The sequence below is a fragment of the Populus nigra genome, chromosome 6, assembly GCF_951802175.1.
Source record: "Populus nigra chromosome 6, ddPopNigr1.1, whole genome shotgun sequence".
NCBI classification, from domain to species: domain Eukaryota; kingdom Viridiplantae; phylum Streptophyta; class Magnoliopsida; order Malpighiales; family Salicaceae; genus Populus; species Populus nigra.
Window position 1 is genome coordinate 5,669,346 of NC_084857.1, and position 24,749 is coordinate 5,694,094.

General features: G+C 35.4%; 2 protein-coding genes and 1 non-coding gene across 3 annotated transcripts; 2 read left to right on the forward strand and 1 right to left on the reverse strand.

Moving 5' to 3' along the window:
• The first annotated feature begins 6,782 nt into the window (after positions 1-6,782).
• Positions 6,783-6,855, forward strand: TRNAK-UUU (transfer RNA lysine (anticodon UUU)). Its single transcript has one exon. It is a non-coding gene; the product is annotated as a tRNA-Lys (tRNA).
• Positions 6,856-9,086: 2,231 nt separating this feature from the next.
• LOC133696308 (cyclic dof factor 1-like) lies at positions 9,087-12,085 on the forward strand. The gene is made up of 2 exons (XM_062118467.1): positions 9,087-9,423; positions 10,398-12,085. Exons 1-2 carry the CDS (start codon positions 9,220-9,222, stop codon positions 11,682-11,684), a joined length of 1,491 nt encoding a protein of 496 aa, XP_061974451.1. The 5' UTR covers positions 9,087-9,219; the 3' UTR covers positions 11,685-12,085.
• A 5,783-nt stretch (positions 12,086-17,868) lies between these two features.
• Positions 17,869-20,169, reverse strand: LOC133695929 (uncharacterized). Its single transcript, XM_062117909.1, has 3 exons — positions 19,497-20,169; positions 18,847-19,368; positions 17,869-18,513 (listed from the first exon to the last, which is right to left on the reverse strand). The coding sequence occupies exons 1-3, from the start codon at positions 20,017-20,019 to the stop codon at positions 18,206-18,208; spliced, it is 1,353 nt and encodes a 450-aa protein (XP_061973893.1). The 5' UTR covers positions 20,020-20,169; the 3' UTR covers positions 17,869-18,205.
• Positions 20,170-24,749: the final 4,580 nt, after the last annotated feature.

Genomic DNA, 24,749 nt, shown 5'->3' on the forward strand with positions numbered 1-24,749 from the left:
GCAACAAGCTAGTTACTGAAAGAGAACTGACACGATAAAATGCGGAAGCCACGCTTCAAGATAACGAAGAAGAAGATGACAACATGAACTTGACAAAAGAAAATACTAAAAAACAAAGAATATAACAACACAAACTCATTCTGTTAGGTTCACAAACAAGTCAAAAGGCAAAGCACACTCTCTTTCGGGGCAATAACTATCAGAACCAAAATTTAATCACTTCGGGAGTAAAGTTTTCCTTCTATGATCAATCTAGTTTCCAGTTCAATATTTATTCTATTTTCTAAATATGATGCTACGTTACTGTTTGTACTTTGTGGATGCTTTGGAATAATAGCAGCCTTCATAAGATTCTAAACTCACCTAAAATGCAATAATTCTGAGACAAGACAAGAAAAGCCTAATCATTCACAGCACACAAGGAAAAATGGATCAGAACCAGGCGAAAACACACTGGCACTGTTGAAAAAACTGAATTCACTCCATGTGTCGGTCCATCTTAATAATAATAAAAAAAATGGTGAATCCATAACCCTGTCAAGCTCAGATTGAGAATTTTTTTTTTTTCATTTAATCGGCAATACACTGAATTTAATGAAGAAACTTTCAAATCGCTGGATTGACTCTATTGGATTTCATTTCATTTAGTTTTTTTTTTTTTTTTTTATCTTTGCAGCCTTGCTAAGAAAAAACGAATAAAAGTTAATTATAACTTGATCTTATAGTTTATCAAAACAAGTTTATTAAAGTATAAAAAACAATTAAATAGTTTTTAAAAAAGGCATTTTTTTCCCATTGATATCTTTATCTTAACGGTTTTTCCCATTTCTTGAAATAAATAAAAAATGGATGAAGATGATTAATGTGTTATAAATGGATGTTAAAAAAGGATTAAATATATAGTTCCTGAAATGAAAATATGAGATTAATTAATTAGTTTGGTTAAACTACATGAATTAATACATAATTAACTCAATAAAGAAACACGAAAATCTATTATGTTTCGATTCAAGATATACATACACACACATATACACTCATATAAAAGAAAAAACGAGGGTTGGGAACCCTACAGAAAGCAAAATTAACCAAAACCTCCACAGATATTTATCTAACAAAAGTATTTCAACTAATCCAAAAAAGCTTGATGCAGACGGGGTAGCAGATCCAGGTCTTTCGGGTGCTGGAGGATTGCTTAGAGACGATTGGGGTCGATTCCTTGAGGGTTTTGCTGCTGGGGTTGGCTTTGCGAGCAGAGTTATGGGCTGTCAAAATTGGTCTAGAAATGGTGTGGAGTTTTCACTGATGAAGAAGCAAGACGAGGCTTTTACTTTTCTTAGTTAATTATAGATTAATTTATTGTTAACACTTTAAATTCATACCATATAACTATTTAATGTTTATAATCAATATCATTCATTTTCATTCAAATATTTAATTTGTATTCTTTTTATCATAATTCAAGAATAAACAAAGTATAATAAATAAATATTTAAATAATGCTTAGCAGATATATTTTGCCTATTTTTATTCCTAAGACATATACTTGTTTACTATTTTAAATTTAATGTAGAGTGAGTTAGCGACAGGAATATTCTTGTCAGAAGGAATTGAATCCTTTTTGAAGCCCAATTTGTAGGTTGTTCCCTTTTAAATTTTATTTTATTTTTCCAGTTTAAGTTCATTTTGTGGCCATCTGCTTGTTAAAAAATGTGATTAATAATAATGGAAAATCATTTATACTATCATGATAAAGGGAAACTAATCACTCTACAATACTACAAGCATTAATCCACTTTGTTTACGTTTAGAACCAACAAAAAAAATTTATTTACAACAATCAATAATAAATGATAATCAACTCCGGTTGCTGCCTCAAAATTCAATCTTGAAAGCAAGGCAAATACTTCAAGAAACAGAGACTTTAATCTTGCCAGAAGACACTGAACAGAAGGGCTCTTTTGGTTTACAAATCTATTGCGCGATCATTGAACTGGCCGAGCTTAATCAGTCTCCCCCAGGCCAGGAGGCGGCTCAGGGGCGTGGCGGTTACTGGCTCCTGTTCCTGGATAATCACTACTGTACTCTAAACTCTCCCTCCCGGCACCTGGCTTTGTGATTGTCTGTATTTTCAGTTATCAAAATAAAACATAGATCAACTTGTTTGCATCTTTCCTTGGTTTAGCATATATTAAAGAGCTCGAGCCCGTGGAGAGAGCATTTTAAGCAGGCGAGTTTGTGGGTTTAATTACTTGATGATGTTGAGGTAGCATTCAAGAAGATAAGCTGAGAAACAACCAGCAGAATTACTAGTGAATGGGAGGAAACTGCCTACCATTTGTAGCCGCTTTTGAAGTATCAGTGTTCCTTAGACATGATGATATTTAAAATGCATGTTGCTGAGACATTTACAATATTCCAGCCTGTTTGAATGTTGTTTTATCCATCTAGATTATTAATTAAGAGGTGAATCCATGGTTATGGTTTAGTTTAGTGTATGATAAAAATGAAAGTAATTAAAATTCATTTGATTATTCTTTTATATATAAAACTCGTCAACAAAGAATTACATGTATGAAATTGATATTAACATGAAGATTAAATATTTTATTTATTTTGAAATCCAAAAACCCTAAAGAAACAATTTAAGACATGAAATCGGTTTTAACATGACAATTAAAAGTGATTGAATGACTCCATTGATAAAGATGTTTGAGTCGGCCACTGTGGCCCAGGGCATCAAGGTAGAGAGAAAAGCGCTTCTAGTTAATGGAGTCTGTCTACCCACCTTGGGCTGGCTCTCTAAAAGCCCCCTTTTTTCCCCTTTCCTTTCGGTTGCAAGAAGCATCCTTTCAAGGAGTTCCATCTTCAATTCTTCATCAAAAGAACAACTCTAGGTGCATAATTCCATAGGTCAAAATGGAGAGGGGCAGATGAAATGGTCAATCTGTGATGATTGAAGGAGACTCGGCTCCCTTGTCCCATCTGCAATTAGTGGAGAACGTTAAATGGAGTGGTCAAAGGAATTTACAAACTCCTCCTTGCCCCACCACCACCTCTTGCAGCGGGAAGTGGCAAGGAAGAGAGAAATAATAAGCGACGGCACTAATTAGTAGTTACCAATAATCCTGTCGGTCTGATACCGTTGTTGGCAAGTACTTTCCGTTGTCTACGAGGGTGATTGCGTCATTATGATCTTGATCTCTGTCCTCGTAGTTTGAAAACTATGAGGACAGATCTTAATTCCTCCGTCTACAGAGTTTACGCTAAATTATTATTATTATTGTGAATGTTTCCCCATATTGGTAATTTCAACTTGCAAGGTCTGGTCCACTGCACTCTCTTGTAATTGTAGCAAAGTAATACACACACACACATACATATACATATATGGGCACCATCATTGAAGAAAAAGACCCTTTACAACTACAAGAATTTAGGGATAATAAATAACAGGGCAATTATAAAAACAAAAGATTATTTAAATTACATTTGAAAAGTTCATTACTGGCCAGTTATGCAATCCAATATTTATGGTCAACTTCCTCGTTTTAATTAATCAAATATACAATATGCACGCACATAATGCCCTTGACAAGAATTTGTGGTCGGTCCATGATCGATCACATCCGTCGTTCCATCCTATATCTTGTACTGACTGCTGTATTTATTTTCACTACGTACGTATTTGAGCACTTTATTATAACCGTGTTGTCATTTGTGGTCGGCCAAAAGTCAAAATTGCGGTGCTCTGACATTATAATTGACACACACAAGAGCCCTGTTATTGGCCGTTGCATGCACTAGCATTCATCAGCAATCTACATCCTCCGCCGCCTCAGATGACATGCTCTCCTCTAATGGCAGTCCCACTTCCACTTCTTTTCACTTTCCACTTTGCTTTTTCATCGCACTAAGTAAATATCTAATCCTCTGCGGCTATTTTTATATCCCAGCGAGGCAGCGAGTTCACATGGAAAATAATTCTATGATAACTGGGCTTCCAAGAACTGATACCATATTTTGATAAAATCGCTCAGGTTCTAACAGCACGATGAACAATCGATGATGGCATAGTTTTCAACATTAGCCCTGGCTTTGCGTGTGAACAAGGCTGTACCTTTTTTTTAACATGACATGAAACGTATAATATAAATTTAGATTGTAAACTTGAATTGTTAAATTATAAAATTATAAGTAAAATATTTTAATTAATTATATATTAATAATTTTAATTAAGTAGTAAATAATAACTTAGGATGGGGTTTAGCGATTGTTTAATAATATGATAAACTTATTTTTTAAAGTGTTTTTAACTTTGAAATATATTAAAATAATATATTTTTTATTTTTTAAAATTTATTTTAATATTAATACATTAAAACAATTAAAAAAATTAATTAAAACTTAAAAAATAATTAAGAATCAGTTTCTATAATTTTACTCACAAAGTCAATCCATGTTGTTTTTCTCATGTCTTTCGTTCTTAATTGATGTTTTTTATTCATAAAGCAATGAGCAGAAATGAATCCCAATCTCAAAACACGACAACAAAGAAAATGTAAATAATAAAACTTTTTCTTTAACAATTCACAGCCAACATCACCACCTCAGTTTCAGTCAACAACCATTGGTCCACTACCTTATCTTTCACAGCCAACATCACCACCTCTGAATTTATCAACCAAATGGAACAACTTTAAATATTTAGCAGCAACTAGCAAACAAGCCCAGTGTTTCTTCTCTGCAGTATTGCCCAATGCCCACCGTTGCCACAAAAGATACTTCAGCTACTAACCGTTTGATCAAGAAACTTGTAGCATCATCATCGAAATCAATTGCCCTTAATGCACTCTCTCATTTTCTCTCCCTCGACTCCACTCACCACCATGTATCTTCTCACTCTCCCTGTAAGTAATAACTCAAGACCCATTAGATATGCTTTGTAGGGACTTGATGTTGAGGGTTTTGAACAACCTTGATGCACGCGACTTGACACGATGCGTCGTCATCTCTTATAGCTGGAATCGTGTTGCTTCCAGTAATCTTCTTTGAACCTCTAAGTCTAGGTGTTTTTCTTCTGTTTGAGATGAACACAGAGATCAACAAAGAGTTGAAAAGTTTGTCAGTTAACAAATACACATAGAGTTGAAGAGTTTGTGATAACCTGACCCAACTTGTTGTATATTGTCCGCTTCGAGTTTTACTGCCCTCACGGTTTTGTTTTTGGTGATGCTAGCTCACTTGTAAGCCTGAAGCCCCAAAACACGTGCAACAGGTCAGCGATCAGCATTGTGATATCCCATATCGAAAGCGAGTAGAAAATTCCATTTGTAAATTGTTTTCCAAAAAAAAAAGAAAAAGAATTGGCGATTACTAAAATAATTAACTGCCTTGCTGATGTAGCTTTTCTTTATCGTCTATATTGCATTTAATTAGCTGAACTTTAACAACTTAACAATTCTTTTACAAGCTTACCGAGATTTTGCAAATATTAATTAGGATCAGTTAACAGGGGTGGGAACTTGTTGAGATTTATTTATCGTTTCTAACCAGCATAGTATTTATTTTCTTTTTTGTTTATAATTTATGACAGATACTTCAAAAACTACCATATAAAGTAGCCCTTATTTAATTTCTTTGATAAATGTCATTGATTTTTATTTTTTTATAGCATAAATTAATCATGAATAGAGTTTAATAAATATATTAAATAATACTTAACGATTGCTCGACGAGCACTCGTTTACTTTTCTCTATTAATTAACATCTTAATTAGGAGAACTTTATTTGGAAAACAATGAGCATATTGTAATTCTTTTAAAGTAAAATTAATGGGTGAAAACCAAGAGAAGCAAGTGACTAAATTAACACCTTTTGCCCTAGCTTTATTGGATGATAAAATGATAAAATAAAAGTATTTTTAATTAACTAGATTATAATTATATATTGGATACTGCGCGGATAAAATTATACAGTTTTTGAGGTGAAGTTTTGTAGCGGTACAAAAAGGAAGGGTGATATAAAAAAGCTACAATGATTATATTTGTTTTTAAATTGAAAAAATAATTTTATTTTTTTTTTCAAATTGATTTTTTAATATAATTTTGAATATCAAAAGGAATTTACAAAGATTTATTCCTGTCCTCCCACCTTCATCAACTTGACACGTCGCGGCAACCAAGAAAGTTATATCCTTCCTAACTGAGCCTAGGGCCGGCAGCCACTAGAAGAAGATTCTTTTGCAAAATGAAAACCCTACGCATTGATGAAAGACGACGGGAGATGTCTCCGGCAGTAATCATGTTATAGTTATGAAATACGCATGGTATAAAGGATATATATAAAAAGGAAAGAGAAAATAAATTAAATAAGAAAATTCTTATTAGTATCGGGTATATTTTTTTTAACTAATTCTTATCATTTAATATATTTCTTATTATTTTTAATTATATGTGTGATTCTTGTATGACACGTTGCAAGATATAAGTTGTTAAGGGAATCAACGGCACGGATGTGTCAGATGACCTTTTCACTTCGCTTTTTGCAGGTGGGTCATGTAAGATATGGTGGTGATGTGGCAGGGGAGCAGCTATTAATTCCTTGTAGCTGTGCAAGACAGCAAGGTGGGTCACGTGCCACGTGCTTACATGGCAAGTGGAGCTTGACAGCTTGTCAATATCTCAACCCAAAAGGCTGTTAAAAAACTCGCCAAGACTCCTCGTTTGTCGTCATGTTAATATAAGCTATTTATATTCTATGTTCTATTTTCTTATAGAAATGCCGTCTTAGCTCAGCTGGTAGAGCGCATGGCTTTTAACCATGTGGTCGTGGGTACGATTCCCACAGACGGCGTTTTGCTGAATAATTTTCTGCTAGTTACTACTAATTAATTTTAATTTAATTATGTCAATTACATTCTCCGATATGTTAGTATTTTCTTTCTAATTAATAGATTGTGGCCAAACTCCCTTGAATTCTAATAATTATTTGAAGTTATTTTGTTTTAGGTAAAATATTTTTTAATAATTTTTTAATAATGATTATTATAGGTGAAATAATGATGGTAGCGGAAGAAGTAACAATAAAGTGATTACGGTAATAATAGTAATGAGATGATAATGATGATGAATAAGAAGGTAGTGAGATGATCATGGTAGTGATTAAGGTTGTCAAAATCGCGATTCAACTCGTAAAATCGTACGTTTTTACGAGTTGATATAGGCTTTACGTGCTAAATCGCTTGTAAAACACGAAAATCGGGTCAAAATCGGGTAAAATTGTTAAAATCGGGTAAAATCGCGATTTTACCACCAATTTAACGATTTTGCCCGCAGGAAAAAAAAAAGCCTTGTATCTACCAGGTGCCGACCGCCTATTGGATTTAACAAAGCAAATGCAAAATTGCAAATGCAATGTTTCTCACTTTCTCTTCAGTCTTCTTCGCATTTCAGTTCCAGTTCCAGTTGAAATCCCAAAATTGAAATCCCAAAATTTCAGTTCCAGCCGTCCCTAAACTGAGGATTCCTCAGTTACTCAGTGTCTCAGTCTCTACTCTCTATCTCTTTCTTTCAGTCGTCCACGATTCCAGTTCATCATTCACAACAGCCCTCGCCCCTCATCGACGACGTCCTTTTCACCAGCCACCGTGAGAACCAGAGTCCACCCAACAACAACGACGTCTCTCCAGTCTCCACCAGGTAAGTTACTCTGTTCATCTTGTTTCTCTGGTTCTCTCTTCTCTGTTGGTAACTACCAGCGACTGGGGGTGCTTTTTTTCCCCTGTCCGTTTCTTACTCTAATGCAGTAAGCCAGTAATGCTAATATTTGTTTGATTGAATTTGCAGGCTCCAAGTTTGGCTGTAATATTGATCTCCTCGGTGCTCACTGCTCAGAACAGAGGTAAGAGTTTCTTACCATGTCCATTTCTTACCTTGTTTGTAATATGTCGTAACTGTTGTTTAGGACCATTAGATGCTTTAATCTTTACAGTTTAATGATGTTAAAGATTGAGATTTTGATTCAAAGTTTCTGTGACTGTCTATTATTGAGATATTGAAAATCAATTGGATTAAACCGTGCGGTGTGTGTGTGTGTGACTCTGTGAGTATGTGACTCTGTTTTTTCACATAAATCAATTGTCTCTGTTTCTTGATCTGAACAAGTTGGAGTCAGGTTAGTAATCCATGTGCAATTTCGTTGGTCGATAGATGTGATTAAAAAAAATGTGATAGCAGTGGTGGAGAAATAGATGTAGTGATTAAAATAGCTGGATGATATAATAAATCAATTATTACATGTAAAATATTTTACTGAATTTAATAAATTGAAAATATTTTTTAACAAATAAACTAAGTATGAAAAGGGACCATAAAATACTTTTTATTAACTAGTTTTGTTATAAATTATTTGTTAAAACAAACATCTTCTATTAAATATTTTACGCAAAATAAAATAGACTCTGAAAAGTGACTAGGATAGGAAACCTATTCAAACTTCACCGTTGGTAGACTTGGACTCGAATTCCTTATGGTCTAATTCAACTTAATTTCCAATGGAACACGAATCAAAATCTAGATTTTCCATTCCCTGAAACCAATTCAAATAAAATACAAGCTATCGTGTAGCCTGGAGCTGGAGAAGGAGAGTCAAATTTTAGGTTTATTTGAAATCGATTTACAACAAAAGATGTTACACTGTAGCTATAATTATCTCAAGCTTGATTTGAGCTAATAATTTTTCTCTAGAAAACTCAAGGGCAACTAACCGAATCCAAGCTTGGTATTGAAATTCGACGATTTATTAATCTATAGAACAACCATGAACTTTGGTTTTATGTTCGAGGGGTTGGTCAAGCCCCTCAGGACCAACTCCGGTGGATCCCCGAATGAAGGGAGCATCGGAGATGCTGACATGGCAGAAGAAAAAAAGAATGGGACCGGGCAGCATTATCCTTGCAAGCAAATGTGGGGAATCCAAACAGCAAGAAAGATCTTAAAGGCCACATAAACTTGTGGCTCACAAAATTTCGCCTTTTTTCTGATGTGGCATTCCCCCACTTTGTTTAATTACTTGCCACCTGCAAACAGATTACTTCCAAACTCTTTCTTTCTTCCTCTCTTCCACCTCGTCCGATCCCCAAAAATACACTACTAAAAAAAAAAAAACACTCACAGCACAAGCTGAGAGACAGGGATTGCCTCTTCTTTTAGCTAGAGAATGTCGGATTTGGCGATCAAGTTGTTTGGGAAGACGATTCCACTGCAAGTCAATCAGCTGGAGGGGGATGTGTCTTGTGCTATTAACAAGCACGAGTCTTCCTCAGGAACACCAGTTGCCCCACCCGAGCCTGAGGAGTACTGTTACACTGCTACTACTTGCTTGCACGAAAAAGACAAGGAAGAGCAAGAAGGCAACCACAGGGTATGTGTATTTTGTATGTCGACTGGGATTGCATATTTCTGAGCTTGCCTTGATTATAAAAATTATTTTGTTACTATTTGGACTTCTAATCTCAAAACGAAGAAATTGTTTGAGCGTCCATTTTAGTTCATCCATGTCTTTTGATTTTTAGGAGGTGGAACACTCATTGATTTATGGGAATCGGACTTGAGATTCTTCTACTGTTAATACTAGAATTTCAAAATAAAGTAACTGTTCCATTCTCTCCTTTTTCTTGGCGGCACAGAAGGGTTTTTAATCTTCGCCTTCCACTTTTATTATTTGTCGTGTTTTGGCGATAACTATTACTAAAATTTTCCCATATGTACTTTACCCTGTGCTTATTTTTTAGAAGATCTTCGTTCAGACTTCTTTTAAAGCAGAATTAGTATTGATGAACTGCAGACCACCAGGCTCTATATCAGTATTTCACCATTACTTTCCATTTTGAAATAGTTAGGAAGATTGATCCAGTTATTTCCTCCATCAAGGATCATATGATTTTGTCAGATTCCTCAACTTTTCATACTTATCACATATTTTCTCGGTCCAGTCTTTCCTATTGGATCACTGTTCTGTTTTGCCATCTCTGGCATGGCACTGCGTGTCTTTTAGGGAAAGCTTTGCGGTTCATTAGACTGATCTTTACTAGCGGCAACTCGATAACATCTAATGGTTTTGCCTCTGATAACAGCTTCACGAAAAGTTTTTTTAGTACTTGGGATACTTGAACTATTTATTTCCAATTGACAATGAGACAGAGTTCCGTGTGAAGTTGTATTTAAACTCTGTACTCCTACAGAGTTTTATTTTAACTAAACTGATTGTATTTCAATTTCAATCCCACCTATTCCCACCTGCTTTTGACTTGAAAAATTGTACATACAAGTATACAATACTATACAAGTAAGTTGTCTCTATTTCTTCTCATTCTTTTTTTTTTTTTGACATTTTAGGAGTCTTCAGGAGAGGAAATTGCCAACAAGAAACAAGAAGATGTTACCTCGTGTCAGATCACCGAGGACTCAAAAGATCCAACATCATCAGGAATTAGTGAGAATCCAAAGACTCCCTCAGTTGAGAGCGAAACTTCATCACTGAAAAGCAGTAAGGATGAAGAACAAAGGGAGACGAGCATCTCACAAGAAAAGACTCTGAAGAAGCCTGACAAAATACTTCCATGCCCTCGATGTAATAGCATGGATACTAAATTCTGTTATTACAACAATTACAACGTCAATCAGCCTCGTCATTTCTGTAAAAAGTGTCAGAGATACTGGACTGCTGGAGGAACCATGAGGAATGTGCCTGTGGGAGCAGGACGGCGCAAGAATAAGAGCTCTTCAGCTTCACATTATCGTCACTTAATGGTATCAGAAGCTCTCCGAACAGTTCAAGTCCATGCCATGAATGGAGTTCATAACCCCTCTTTCGGAAACAACACCACTGTCCTTGCATTTGGTTCCGATTCTCCTCTTTGTGATTCTGTTGCCTCTGTGTTGAATCTTTCAGAGAAAACGCAAAATAGTGTTCGAAATGAGTATCCCAGGCCTGAACATAGAATCTTTGTACCTTGTGGAGGGGCGGGAAGTAATGGGGATGATCGCTCAAGTGGATCTCCCGCCACAGCTTCGGATTCATCAAAGAAGGGATGTAATAGTAATTCGAGAGAAGCAGTTAATAAGGATTATCAATCCTTTCCTCCCCAGGTTCCCTGCTTCCCCGGGCCTCCTTGGCCATGTCAATGGAACTCTGCGCTGCCTCCACCTACGTTTTGCCCCCCAGGCTTTCCAGTATCGTTTTACCCTGCACCAACTTACTGGGGTTGTACTGTCCCGAGCCCTTGGAATGTACCGCCATGTGTATCCCCTCCATCACCCTCTCTAAAACACTGTACCCTAGACTCCAGTCCTACTTCTACACTGGGTAAACATTCAAGGGATGGCAGCATCCTTCATCCAGCCTACTTAAAAGAGCCCTCGAGGGAGGGCACCAAATCAGTAAAAGGTGTTTTGGTTCCGAAGACATCGAGGATTGATGATCCTAGTGAAGCTGCAAAGAGCTCTATATGGGCGACCCTCGGGATCATGAGTGAAAAGTCCAATTCTATTAATGGAGGAGGTCTCTTTAAGGGCTTTCAATCAAAAAACGAAGACAAAAACGACATGGATGGGACAACTTCAGTGTTGCAAGCGAACCCTGCTGCATTGTCCCGGTCTCTCAATTTCCATGAGAACACTTGATGAGAGATCGGTTAATTAGTACAGTTTCTGCAATAATTGTAATTACATGAAATGGAGTTTTTCACAAGTCTAGTGCAGCTTCACTCTCAACAAATTTGTGTTCCCTTTTACATTAGAAGGTTGACACTTGACAGCTGACACGACCAGAAGGCCACCTTACTGACAAAGAATTGCTATACAGGAAAACCAGGAAAGGGTTTCCCTACTTTTACCCTCTAGAAGAGCATAGCCACCTCTGACTGGAACACATCCTGATCTCCGTCTCCCCTGCCACTTTATGTCCAGCTGTTTTTCCTTGTCCATCTTAGATGGTATTATTTTACCAAGTTATTCATGTACACGGTATCCTTAAAGTTTATTTATTTATATAAATCAAAAGTGTGAGACAATAGTTGAAAGAAGAGCGATTCTTGGATGTAACAAAACCCTACTCTTTGCAGGATAAACTCTTAAATCTCATTCAGTTCCTGACTTTCTAATGGCACTTCTAGCTTGAAGAACGATCAAAACAAAATAAAATTTGCAAGTCTTGCCTAGTGACACCGAGAACTCCCGTTCTAAAGTAGGTATTTTGATCCAGGGTTTTTTCCTTCCAGAAGGGATTTGACCCTAAAATCTCATGATGGAACAAGCAGTCCATGGATTCCCTTCAATACTGAGTGAATCAGAAGTCATATCACTCTACATGGGTTCAAGATGCTGTCATTCAGTACAAGTCATTCCTTTGTAAGATCCAAGGCCATGGTATAACATGGAAACTTAGCAGCTTTTATGATGCTTGTGCAGTAAAAGGTCTTCTTCATTAGTCATCCAACTAAATGCCACTCATGGTCCCTCTCCCTCCTATTTGTTATATACAAAATCAAAGGGCTCGGAGTGGAAAAGGTTACTGCGGGCACTCCCGCATTTGAACAGATAAACTTGAATTTTTATATGCTCGAGAAACCCAAGCATCTTTCTCTTTCATGCCCAGGGAATCCAAACAAGCAACAACACCAAATGGTGGAAACGCTAGGGAAAAAGTTTTCCTCTGCTTCCATCTTCCTGCCAGCTTTTTCGCTCTCTTTTCTTTTGTATTCATTTGCCACAAATTGTGCAAGGGGTAACCCATGTTAGCTAACCCTCTTGTCAAAGTGATGTTCGCCTTTCTCTCTGTTCGGCCCTCATTGATCGATCAAGATCAACTTAGATACGAATGTCTCTGCTCTATCAGTTTGGGTGAAACAATCAGATAATTTCATTGTTGTAATCAACAGCAGAGGGCCACAATTTATGCAAAATGATACTAGTTGTTTTGGGACCCAAAGCATGTGATACCTTCCCGCAAAAGATATTGGGCCATATATATATATATATATATATATATAACCATCTATTTTTTTTCTCTTTCTTTTTGTTCCTTTTGCTTTTATTTTATATGGAGAAAGATATTCTTGTATTGTATTTTCCTGCTATAGTTTCGTGACCTCAGCACAACTAAATGCCACTGCAACCTAGCGACTCCAGCATTATCTCCCCGGGAATTGATCGATCATGATGTGCGAGAGCTCAAGCTTCGCATCAATTCCAACTTTTCATGAGTGGAATCCCTCGTAGAATCTCCAAGAAAAACTTACTTTCTTCCATCGGCTTTTAATTAATAGCATCGCGGTAAAACTGTATTTTTTATTTTTTATTTTTTATTTTAGATTTAAATTATTCTTTTATGTAGTTTTAATGTTTTGATATTAAGAATAAATTTTAAAAAATAAAAAATATTATTTTTAAACAAGAAATTCCTTAAAAAACAATCTCTTCCCTCGTACTATATGTGGAAACCTTTGATAAAATGAAAAACTCCCACTGAAACTACATTTCCGGGTATTGGCAATAAATTGAAGACCTCCTTTTTTAGATATTGATAAACCCTTGACTTAGATTTTGATAGGTCAAGCTAGAGCACTTCATATATATATAAATTAAAAATAAAAAACTCTTCCATATCTCAAAACAGTAAAAATAACTTTTTTATGGCTGCGTAAACTAGAGATGCAGCAGCAAGAGAGAATATTTGGAGTGGAGGTAGTTAGAAAGAATTGCATATCATGAGCCTCGCAGGGTCAAGTAGAAAATGACAGAGAGATAAAGCGTGAAATTCATATTTATCCTAACATACGAGGCTTGCAGCTCAGTTGCCTTGGCAGGCTTCGCTCTGCCTGTGTGTTTTGGGTTCGAGTACTCATGTGTACTTATATTTAAGGGTTTAGCTGCTATGGTTAATTCGTGTGACTTGTTTCGTTCCCGTTCCGGGTTCGATCCTTTATGTGTACGCCTGTCATCCTCGCTGTGCCTTACATGCTCCTGGATTTGCAGAATGTCCAGCGGGCCGTGGGAAATAGTCGTGGTACGCGTAAGCTGACCCGAACACCCCATGTAAATAAAAAAAAAAAAACAATTAGAATACTAATTAAGGTGGTGGTGGTGGACGAAATGGGAGGAAGAACAAACAACTTTCAAAAAAAAAAACTTTTAAAAAGTGGAAATGAATTTAAAAAGAAAAGGCACTTTTACCCATTTTAAAAATATTATTTCATTGAAAAAAATAAAAATCCAATTTCTCTCTCCCACCACCAGATTGACAGGCCAAGAATGGTGTTTCATGAAGATTGTCCAAGGGGTGAGAAAAAAATAAAAATATTTATTAAACTAAAAAAATTAAAAAAAATAATCGAAAAAACCTAACCGTGAAAAAAACAATTAAAATTTTAAAAAAATCAACCGGTTCGGTTTGGTTTGGTTTCGGTTTTATAAGCCTGAAACCAAAAAAACCGAACCGAACCTAAACAAAAAAAATCGAGCAAAACCAGTTTGAACTGGTTTTTGTAGTAAAAAACCGAACTGAAAGCAGTCGGTTTAAACTAGTTTTGGTTTTTTATAAGAAAAAAATTTCAGTTTGAATATTTTTTTTATAAAAACTAAACCAAATAAAAAATAATTACCTCTAAAATTACATCTTAACGAGTTGCTTGATGATAAAAAGGCACGTGAATTATCATGGCTATTTTCTTTTTGAACCATCCATGTTTCATCGAGGCCTATTAATTAATCTACTACGAATTATTATTATTATTATTTAAGAAAAGTGCAAGTTATCTTCCTAGCACAGCTTAAATTGTTCTTTAAAAATAAAATCTCCAAGCAAGGCTTGAGCTTTCCTTTTATACCACAAAAATGTTCTTTCATTTCGGTATTGATTTCTAGATTTACTCTTTCTTTTAAATAAATATAAACTTCTAACTATTATCTATAAATTTCTTCTTTTTTTTCTTATGAAACAGTGAGATTTTTTTTTGAATGGGCCATTGAATTTGCTCTTTTCGTTAGGTGGAACTGCGATCAGAAGCAGGGCATGTCCAATACTGTTGGCTCGGCCCATGATCTCCGAATAACCCACTGGATCAATGGTCTTTGATCCTAACCCTTGCTTGGGCTGGTCAGTAGCCAGCATACCCAGGCCCAATTTGTCCCGGTCATATTGTTTTTCTTTATTATTTTCGTTTTCTAATTAAAAAAAAAAGAAGAAAAACGAGGTTGCCGACGGTGAAAAGTATTTGCTCCATTTTATTTTATTTTTGAGTTTAAATTTTAGAGTCAACATCCAAGATAATTTATTGGATTATTTTAATCATATTAGATCGACATATTTTTAAAATCATCTGAGGAGAAACTTAATCTCAATTCATACATAAATCGATTTAAAAATACCATTATTACAGAAAAACAACTCGAATTGTAATCATTGTCAGGCTCCAAGGACATCCCTTCTTTATCCAGTCTAATCACGTGAGATTAATCGAATTACCAATTTAAATCTAAGTTTTTCAATTTAAAAATATTTTTGCACTTTATATTTTTTAAAAAATTACTTTTACGTCTCTGTTCATGTTCTATATAAAAACTCAAACAACTCCTCCTTGTAGTTTAGATTGATAGTCTCATTTTCATCAACATCGTTACTCTAACTTGATTACCGCTTTTATTTCTATTAAGTATCCTTGCTTTGATTAACGTCCTTTATCTTGAGCAGAAAGAGTTTCAACCATTAATCCATAAAAATCACAACCTATTGATATCAAATCCGTGTTCTTAGAGAGGAAGGCGATGAACAGTACATTCCAACTTGAGAATTCTTTATACTTTTTTTTTTCCCAGCAGAAAATTATTTATTTTTCTAGGTTTTATGTTTTCATACGTCCAATCATATATGACAATTATACCTGCATTTATGAAAGACTTTATTTTCATGTAGATGTAGGTGGCGATGAGTAGAAAATACACGATTTACTTAATGGACACTAAGATAGGTTAGAGTATCTCTAACCTGATGAACTTCCATGCCCAGATTTACTCATACAAATGATTTATTAAATTTTCAATATATATATCTAAAAGAATTTGTGGGATTTTTTTTTTTCAAGATTAACTTCATCTGATAAATATAAAGAATAGAAGTTAGAAAGCTCCCATCTAGCGAAGGATGCATCCTCACATCCCTCCTATTGGTGATCAGGTCTGAGAAAGAAGAAAACAAGAATTTACAGATGAATGTGTTACTACTTACTAGACAACATGGAGTAGCTTCTCGGAATTATTTTTAACCAAATACCAAACATTACCTTCTCAGAATTCATCTTACTATAAACTTTGAGTAAATCACTCCAAATCTCAATTTCCTGTGATTGTTTGATCAAAGTTTGCAACAGCCAGATCAGCTTTTTATATTGTTACCAAATAATAAATATTTTTCCGACCAAATTACGCTAATTTCAAGATAAGCAATCAATAACCAAAGTTAGGATTGCCATTCTTTTTCTTTTTTTTAAAGGCGGGGGGTAGAAAGGACGAAAGAATGAAATATAAATTAGCTGGTTAATGTTTGCGTGTTGGCCCATGACACAGTATATCGAAACTCATGTCATCATATAATACGTTTCTTGCATCGGCAGGTAACCATATGCATACAGAACTTTTTGTACAGAAGTAGACAGTTGCAAACAGATACACCCCATGTGGGTGGCATGAAATCACAGAAGATTCTGCCGATGAGGAAACGAAAGGAATGGATGTTCAACAGTTTCCATCATCAACGCATTAGGAGAGTGGGTGGTGTTTGGTTCTGTAGCAGGACTTGTGCCTGAATTTTGCAGGCCCATGAGAAAAGGATGTTTGATACAAGTTTCAGCTTCTTGTTTGTGTCTTTTTATTAGCACCAGCGTCTCCTCCATGATCATCAACATCCTCTTCAGCTTCGCAGTAACAAACCAAACAACCTTTTATACCCCCTTCAAAAAATAAAAAAACCCCAACATTTTAAGGTCAAGCTAGCTCCAACTATCTTCAGCCTTTTTTGTTAAAACTTTGTGGACAACGTGAAGTAAACAAAACACTAAGACTTTCATCCTAGTGTCGTCCCCTCAGTTTCACTTTTAAGCCCTTTGAATTTCTCCCCCGTCCATGTTTTTTTCGGGAGTAATTAACGATATTGTTTACATATTATTTACAAACTTAATCACGTCCAATTAAACTCTAATCGGCCATCTCCACTATAAAGTATGCATCAGTTTTAAATTTTAATTCATATGTTAATTATACAAACAATCCCTCCCTTGTCCTCCGACTGACATTTTTTAAAAATGCAAATTCTCGTTATTTTACATGTAATGTCAGAGACAACACTTTCATTTTTTAACTAATTAATGTGGCATCATCATACGAGGAGAGTTCTTCAAATCATGCAGAGGTGGATGTAATAAAGGATTTTCTGTTTTGTATTCTATAAATCATCACCTAGGTTTTTTAGATGATGATGGAAGAATATATATATATTATGATGGAAGAATCACTCTGGAAAGTATTGGCAATCTTGGACCAAGAAAAGAAAAACAAGTAGCTCCCCTTTATAATTTTCTGGAAGCAGTTTTATACTGGTATGGGTAGAAAAAGAAAAGAAAAAAAAAAGCGAACGACATCAGTGAATCATTGCTCCAATGTTTCAATCAACATTCATGTTCTAGAAATTGGAGTGTGGAGATTCAAAATTTCCTTCTTTCTAAGTAATATACATAAATAAATAAAATTAAAGCCAATGATTAAAGATAGAGGCTTAAAAAGGAAGAAGAAAAATAATGGGGAAAGAGGAAACGAATACAGAAAGGATAATACTCATCATTAATCAAGTTTATTTGTTTTACCCTTCGAAAGGGTCTCATGTGAGAGCAGAAGATTTTACTACACAAAAAAGAAGAAGAGGAAGAAGAAGAAAAAGATGCTGGGGCGACATGACATCAAAAGACTGATGCAGATTTTATCTTCTGCCATCCAACTGCAACAATTAACTACAATCCCTTCACCTTTTCCTCTAATGGCCTCTCGGTTATATTGGAGCACATCCACATTAAGCACCTCTCTGATATGATTTCTGCCAAAAACAATAACCCTTTTCAGCCTTTTTTCTTTTCTTTTCTTTTGCTATACTTCTGACTTCATGTGGCTCCTACCCCGAGAAAGTCAATGAATGGTGGTGCAACAGTCTCAAAATGGCCGCTAACTCTGCTCTGATCTGCCACTGATGGTGATGAAGGTGATGGCTGACTGACTGAAACTTCTTGAGGTAATGTTGACGCTGTAAAATCTGAGAAACAATAAGGGTTTTGGTAGTTTGACTGTTGCGTTGCCATTAAGTATGGAGGGTAATGTTGGGGATAAAAACCAGAAATGTGGGGCTCTTCATTTGGCCTATCCCATGATCTGGTTTGGCTGAACATGCCCAGCATGTCTTTACTTTTGGGATCTGCAACAAAACCCAAACCAATCACAAAGATGAAAAGAACTGCTAGTAGTTAAAAGAAAGAAGCATGCCCAAGTTTATACAGAATTTAGAGCAACAAAAAAGTTAGTGGAGAAGGTTTGTTTAAGTAAGTGAACCAATGGAGGTAGGCTTGGTTTCAACTGTATAAATCGAAGAGAATAAAGCTAGGAAATGAGGTAGGCTTCCCAAAAAGAAACCAACGAGGAAGTAGCACAGAAACCCAAACAAACTCAAGAATACACCACATAAACAAAAAACAAAAGAGAATGTAAAGAGAGGGTGAGGATTAAGGGGGGTCACAAAAGACGCACATACCAAAGAAGAAATCAAAAGGTGTCTGCTGTGCACAAAACCTACTTTGAGGGACCTTAATGCTTGAGACTGCTTCTCCCTCACTGGTCATGTGGGGGGATCCGTTTAAGCCGTTGTCAACCCCACCGCAACCAGCACCATTAAAGTTTACAATTCGGTAAGACGATAAGTTATTTAATCCTCCAGCACTGGGGATGTTGGGACAACATGGTGGTTGTTCTGCTTTCATGCCTGCATCTCTACCGACAAAGCTTGGAATTTCCTCCATTCTTCTGTTGACAGATTGACTTAGCCTCCTTCTCCTGTAAGCACTTGATTGTTCTCTAAATTTTCTGGCCATTATGACATGCCAGTGGTTCTTGACTGCATTATCAGTTCTTCCAGGGAAAAGTCTTGCTATCATGGCCCATTTGTTACCATAAAGTCTATGAGCTTGCATTAGTCTCTCCTCTTCTTCTTCAGTGAAAGCTTTTCTGTTTATCCTTGGATCCAGCTGGTTAAACCACCTTAACCTGCAGCTCTTACCTTCACATAACAATAATCAAAATGAGCCAAGCAGAAACTAGAAAATAAGATCCCTAAAGCGAAGGAGAACAGAAAAGGGAGACAAATGAAACAGAGGTTTACAATTTCTTTTTCTTTAGTAATTTTACCTGATCTACCTTCCAACTTCTCAGCTATAAGGTTCCAATTTTGAGGACCATAAAGAGCCACAAGTTCCTTCAGCTTGGTATCTTCTGCCGGCCTCCAATGCCCTCTTGCACAAAGCTTTGACTGCCCACTATCTGTTTCCCTGCCACTTATCATATTTTCATTAGGGTTCTCTTCATGTGATGAGTTAGCATTGTGATTTATAGTCTCATCGTTCTCTCCAAATCCATCACTGCAATCAGAGACCTTAACCTCCGCAACAGCATCACTGCTAGCATGATAGTTTGCCATGAAAGGAAAACCCCAAGAGAGCCTCCCGTTTTCCATTTCATGAGAAGAAGAGGCCGCAGGTGTTGTCATTCCAAAGTTGGGACTAAGAGAGAGAGAACCAATGTCTGTATAAACCATCCCCATTGAAGAGCAAGGAGAGGAAGAGGAAGATGAGGGAGCACTAGAAGAGTAACAAGCAAGGACATTTCTACTGTTATTATATGGTGTTGCATATAGAACACTCTTCCTGGCCATGCCTTCATTTCTTAATTTCTCTGACAGATGCTGTTATACAACTGTACATAAAGTCATCATCCTGTGGGAGTCTAAACTCTAGTCTAAGAAGCTAAGTTTGACAGAGAGAGATGAAGGAATGGATGGAGAGATGCAAGTTAAGTCTCTTGAAAACAGCAAGGATCAGCAAGGGTGCTTTAATTAGAGCTATATCTTTCTTTGTCTGCTGTGAGACTCCAGGGAGGGGAGAGAAGGTTTAAAAGTAGTTAACAACCCCCCCCCCCCCTGACTGACCGTTTTATTTAACTAGCTAGCTAGTACCTCTCGTGTTATTTTAATGGTAGTAGTATTTCCTTCCTCTTTTTTGAATCATCACACGTGTGAAATTGAGAGACCCTCTCTCTCTCTTCTCTCTTCTCTCTTCTCTCTTCAACTGTTGAAGGTTCTTCCTCCTTGGGTTGTCTCTCTCTGTATTGACAAGAAAGACTAGAATGTGCAAGGGCTGCTAGCTTGGGCTTGTACAGGTCTAGACACCTTTCTTTTCAAGGCAGAAAATGAGGGCTTGACATAACAACCCCTGTCAACCACCAGTAAATAACCTAGCCCCACTTCAGCTCCTCCCTCAATCTCCATCAGTTTGTGTGTGTGTGTGTGTGTGTGTGTGTGTGTCTTGTGTTTTTACTTTGAGAGAGGCCGGTTTAACCTGGGTTTCAGATAACCACCTGAAGTTGACCCAACAACCAAACCCCTATGCCAAATCATTACTTTATTAATATCACTTCTCACACAACTAATTATAACAGTCCAAAAAGGCTATTACCTTCACGTCATCTTAATCCCCACCCCTTCTACACTTCTCCCCCGTCTCTTTCATGGAGCCCCATCTCTCTCTCTCTCTCTCTCTCTCTCTCTCTCTCTATATATATATATATATATATATATATATATATATATATATATATATAATGCTGCTACAAGAAAAATTGAAGTTACTCATCTTGTATGGGCGAGAAACTCGTTAATGGTCATATGCAAGTACGTGCTCCATCATATAAGATTTCGCTCAAATACGTGTTTGACATGGCCTCCCTCCCCGTGGGTATTGATTTGGATGGTGATGCCAAGGTTTAATTTTTTGGTGAGATGATATATTTATTCGAATTTAATCAGGATTATGGAGGTATTCTGATGTATATCAGTACTGTTACTATTTTCTTTTGGTGGATTGTCTCTCTAATATGTGTAGATGTAAATGTATAATTTTTCATTATACATGACAGGTTCAAAAACTCTTGGGGGCATGGCCCCTTGGTTTTAGAACCTGTCTATACCAAAAAAACATCACCCTTTTACTCTTGTTGCCTCTACATGAACAACCATTATCTAGCTAGTAGTTGTGTATTCAATAATTTATTTTAATGAAATTATTTCAACTTTTAATAACTTAAATATAATAATAGGACATGATTACCTTGCATTACATGTGTATTTCAACTTTTATCGTTTAAAATGATGATAAAAAAAAATGGCTCTAAATCACTTCAATTAAACCGGTTTTTTATTTTAAAAAAAGGGTGGCGCCTATTTTCCATGTAAGGAATGTCCTTGGACTGCACTTTCATTCCTTAAAATACTTGCGCCAAGAAATACAACAAGGAAAAAAGAATAGTACTTAGGAAGAAGAAGTATCCTTATCTATCTATTTATTTTCACAGTTTTCACTTTACTTGCTGGACAATTCATTTACTGCATGTGCTCACAGAGTAACAGAAGTGTACGATCCTTGCTGAAGCTTTGAAAACCTGACTACTTTCCATGGGAAACACTCAAAACTAAACTATCCCAATGCAATTGTCAAGAAACCCACCATTTGCAGTTACTTCCACCCTCTCTCTACGCTCACCTTCGGGTCTTAGGGTCCCAGCCAGTGTAGCCTGTTTCTGTGCCATTTTACTCACTGTTTCCCCTGCCTTCTTGAAACTGTGTAACTGCTACATACCAATGTCATTTATGGCGCTTATGAACACGTGAACTTGCTTGTGAGACGATATCGTTTCGGACTGATGTCATCGTGACCATATGTATTGTTAGAGAGACCCAGAAGTTGCAGCAGCTCTTCTGTTCCTAACACACACACACACACACACCTGCACACGCACACACACACACATATACATGTAGACATGGTATCATCAATCTTTTCGGTAAATGTTTGGTACAATGTCCCGGAGCTTATGAATCCTTTCAACATTTAACTAATTACCATACACTTTTTTAAACCCAGTTCTAACACCTTTAGTGACCCTAGAGAAAGTGTGTTTGTGTGTATAAAAGGCTGATTGCAGGTAAATATTATTTTTTAAAGTTATTAATGTTTAGAAGTGTATTTAAAAAATAATTTTTTATATTTTATATTTTATTTTTTATATTAACATATCAAAACGATTTAAAAATATATAAAAAAATTCAAAACATTTTAAAAAATAATTGAATCGCAATGTCATACAGGATTTTAATGAGTTGTTGTCTATGCGTTTAAAATTGTATTTAACTTTAAAAAAAATATCAAATTAATGTGTTTTAATATATTAATGTAAAAAATAAAAAAATCTATAAAAAATTATTTTAATATAGTTTTTAAAAATAAATTTTAAAATCACCCAGCAATAAACACTTATTAGGTAACATACCAATTACAGTTTGCTGACCAACAGCAATAAAAACTAGAACAGTCAGGTCCAAGCAGCAAGGCGAATATACTGAGATAAGATATTTTCACATTGTTTTTTAAAAAGAACACTTAATTTATAGTCTGATAGTTGTGACTCGGTAATTTTTTATTTTCAATTATAATTCAAATATTATTTTTATAAATAATATAATGACAATATTGAGTCAAGTTAAGGTATATTTAATAAAAAAATATATAAGTTTTTTTTTAAGAAAATTAAGAGGTGATATAAATTAGAAGTAATAAGTTAAATAAAATAAATATTTTAACTTCTTATTAAAGAGAAATTTTGACTCGATTTTATAAATATTTTTAATTTGAGTTAAAAAAAATTCAATCAATTAAAATCATACGGAAAAAACCGAGTATTGAGCTGTAAAGACCCCGGCAGTTTTTCTCCTCTACTCTAGCTACCCTAAGAGTTTGTTTTTCTTCCATATATATATATATATATATATATATATATATATATATATATATATATATATATATATATATATATATATATATATATATATATATATATATATATTTGCTTCCAGATTCATTGGCGACAACATTATTTCTCATTTTATTTTTCTTAGATAATATCGAATGTAGTGGCTATGCTACTTGATTTGATGGGGTTTTTTTCCAGTTTATCTAATATTTTTACTCATTTTGAAAGTTTTTATTTTATTTATTTGCCTGTGTACGTTGTTTTTATTCTCTTGTTGGTGAATTTCTATGTTGCAGTGAATATATGTTTAAAGTTTTAACGGGTTGAAGTCTGAATTATCTGGACAAAAATGAATAGCCAAGAAGATTTTTCAAGATATCAAAGCTGCTGGGTGAGTTGTTAAAAAAGAAGAGCATAAGTTAGCCTGTATTTGAAAAATTCCAGCATAAGGCTTGGTCTATATTTTTTTATTGTGTTAGCTGGAGTATATGGTTTATGAGAAACAAAGTAATCTTCGATGGTAGAGCTGCGATCTTCGAAGACAGTTTATGATAAGTTCTTCATGGCTACTGACACTACTTTAATTATGGGACCTGAATGTATTATAGATTAGTCAAACACCAAATCAAGGCTTTAAGCATGGTGTATCAGCTTCTTTAATTTTGATGTTCTTTTTCGGTTATGTATTTGTTAACTTTTTATTCCTTTCCTTTTGTATTTGCTATTTGTTTTGATGACTCTCTTTTCTTTTCTTTTTTGTTTTTCTTTTTTGTATCTTATTTTTGACTATCTTCTAGTTAGTCTTTTTAATATATCGACTTATTTTAAAAAAGATCAGATTCTATTTTTACTTGTATATAATCTATTCAGTACATTTTTTTGAAGTTTATAAAATGATATAATTCAAGCCATTTTGTATTAATATTGATATAATTCATACTGGCTTCAATTCGATATGTAGAAACCTCTCTCTCTTCTCCTATCAATGGAAAATCTCTGTTTTTGAAAAGAAAGAAAGAACGTTTATGGTATATAAATATGCGAAATCTTCGTTAATTTTTAATAAAGTGCTACTTCGGGAGCTTTTTCCTTCTTTGGCTGAAAGTGATCGAATATTTATTCAAGGGAGAATGGGAACACCATAATCAACCAGTAGGAGAGCTATGAGGCCATCACAAACTCCAAAAAAAGAGCTAGAGCAGGGACTGTAGAAACAGATGGCAAACATAAACAAAAAAAAAAAGAACCGAAAAGATGAAAGTGGTAAAAACCCAACGATAACATGAAATAAGCAGCAAGCTCAAGTCTAACCCACCACGATCTGCAATTTGCAGAAATGAAGCAGCGACAGCCCGGTAGAAAGAGCAAAGCAACAATATAATATATAAAAGTAATAAAACCGAGCGGTGAACGTAGGAAATAGAGGCCCTTCAAGGACTAAATTAAAGATATGGCTTGCACGGGACCTAGTAAATGGGGAGCTAATTGCAACCTCTAAAATCTGCAGAGGGACCATGTTGTATGTACACGTGTATACGTGTTCTCGTAGAAAAGCACTTGGTCTCAAAATTTTCAGACAGC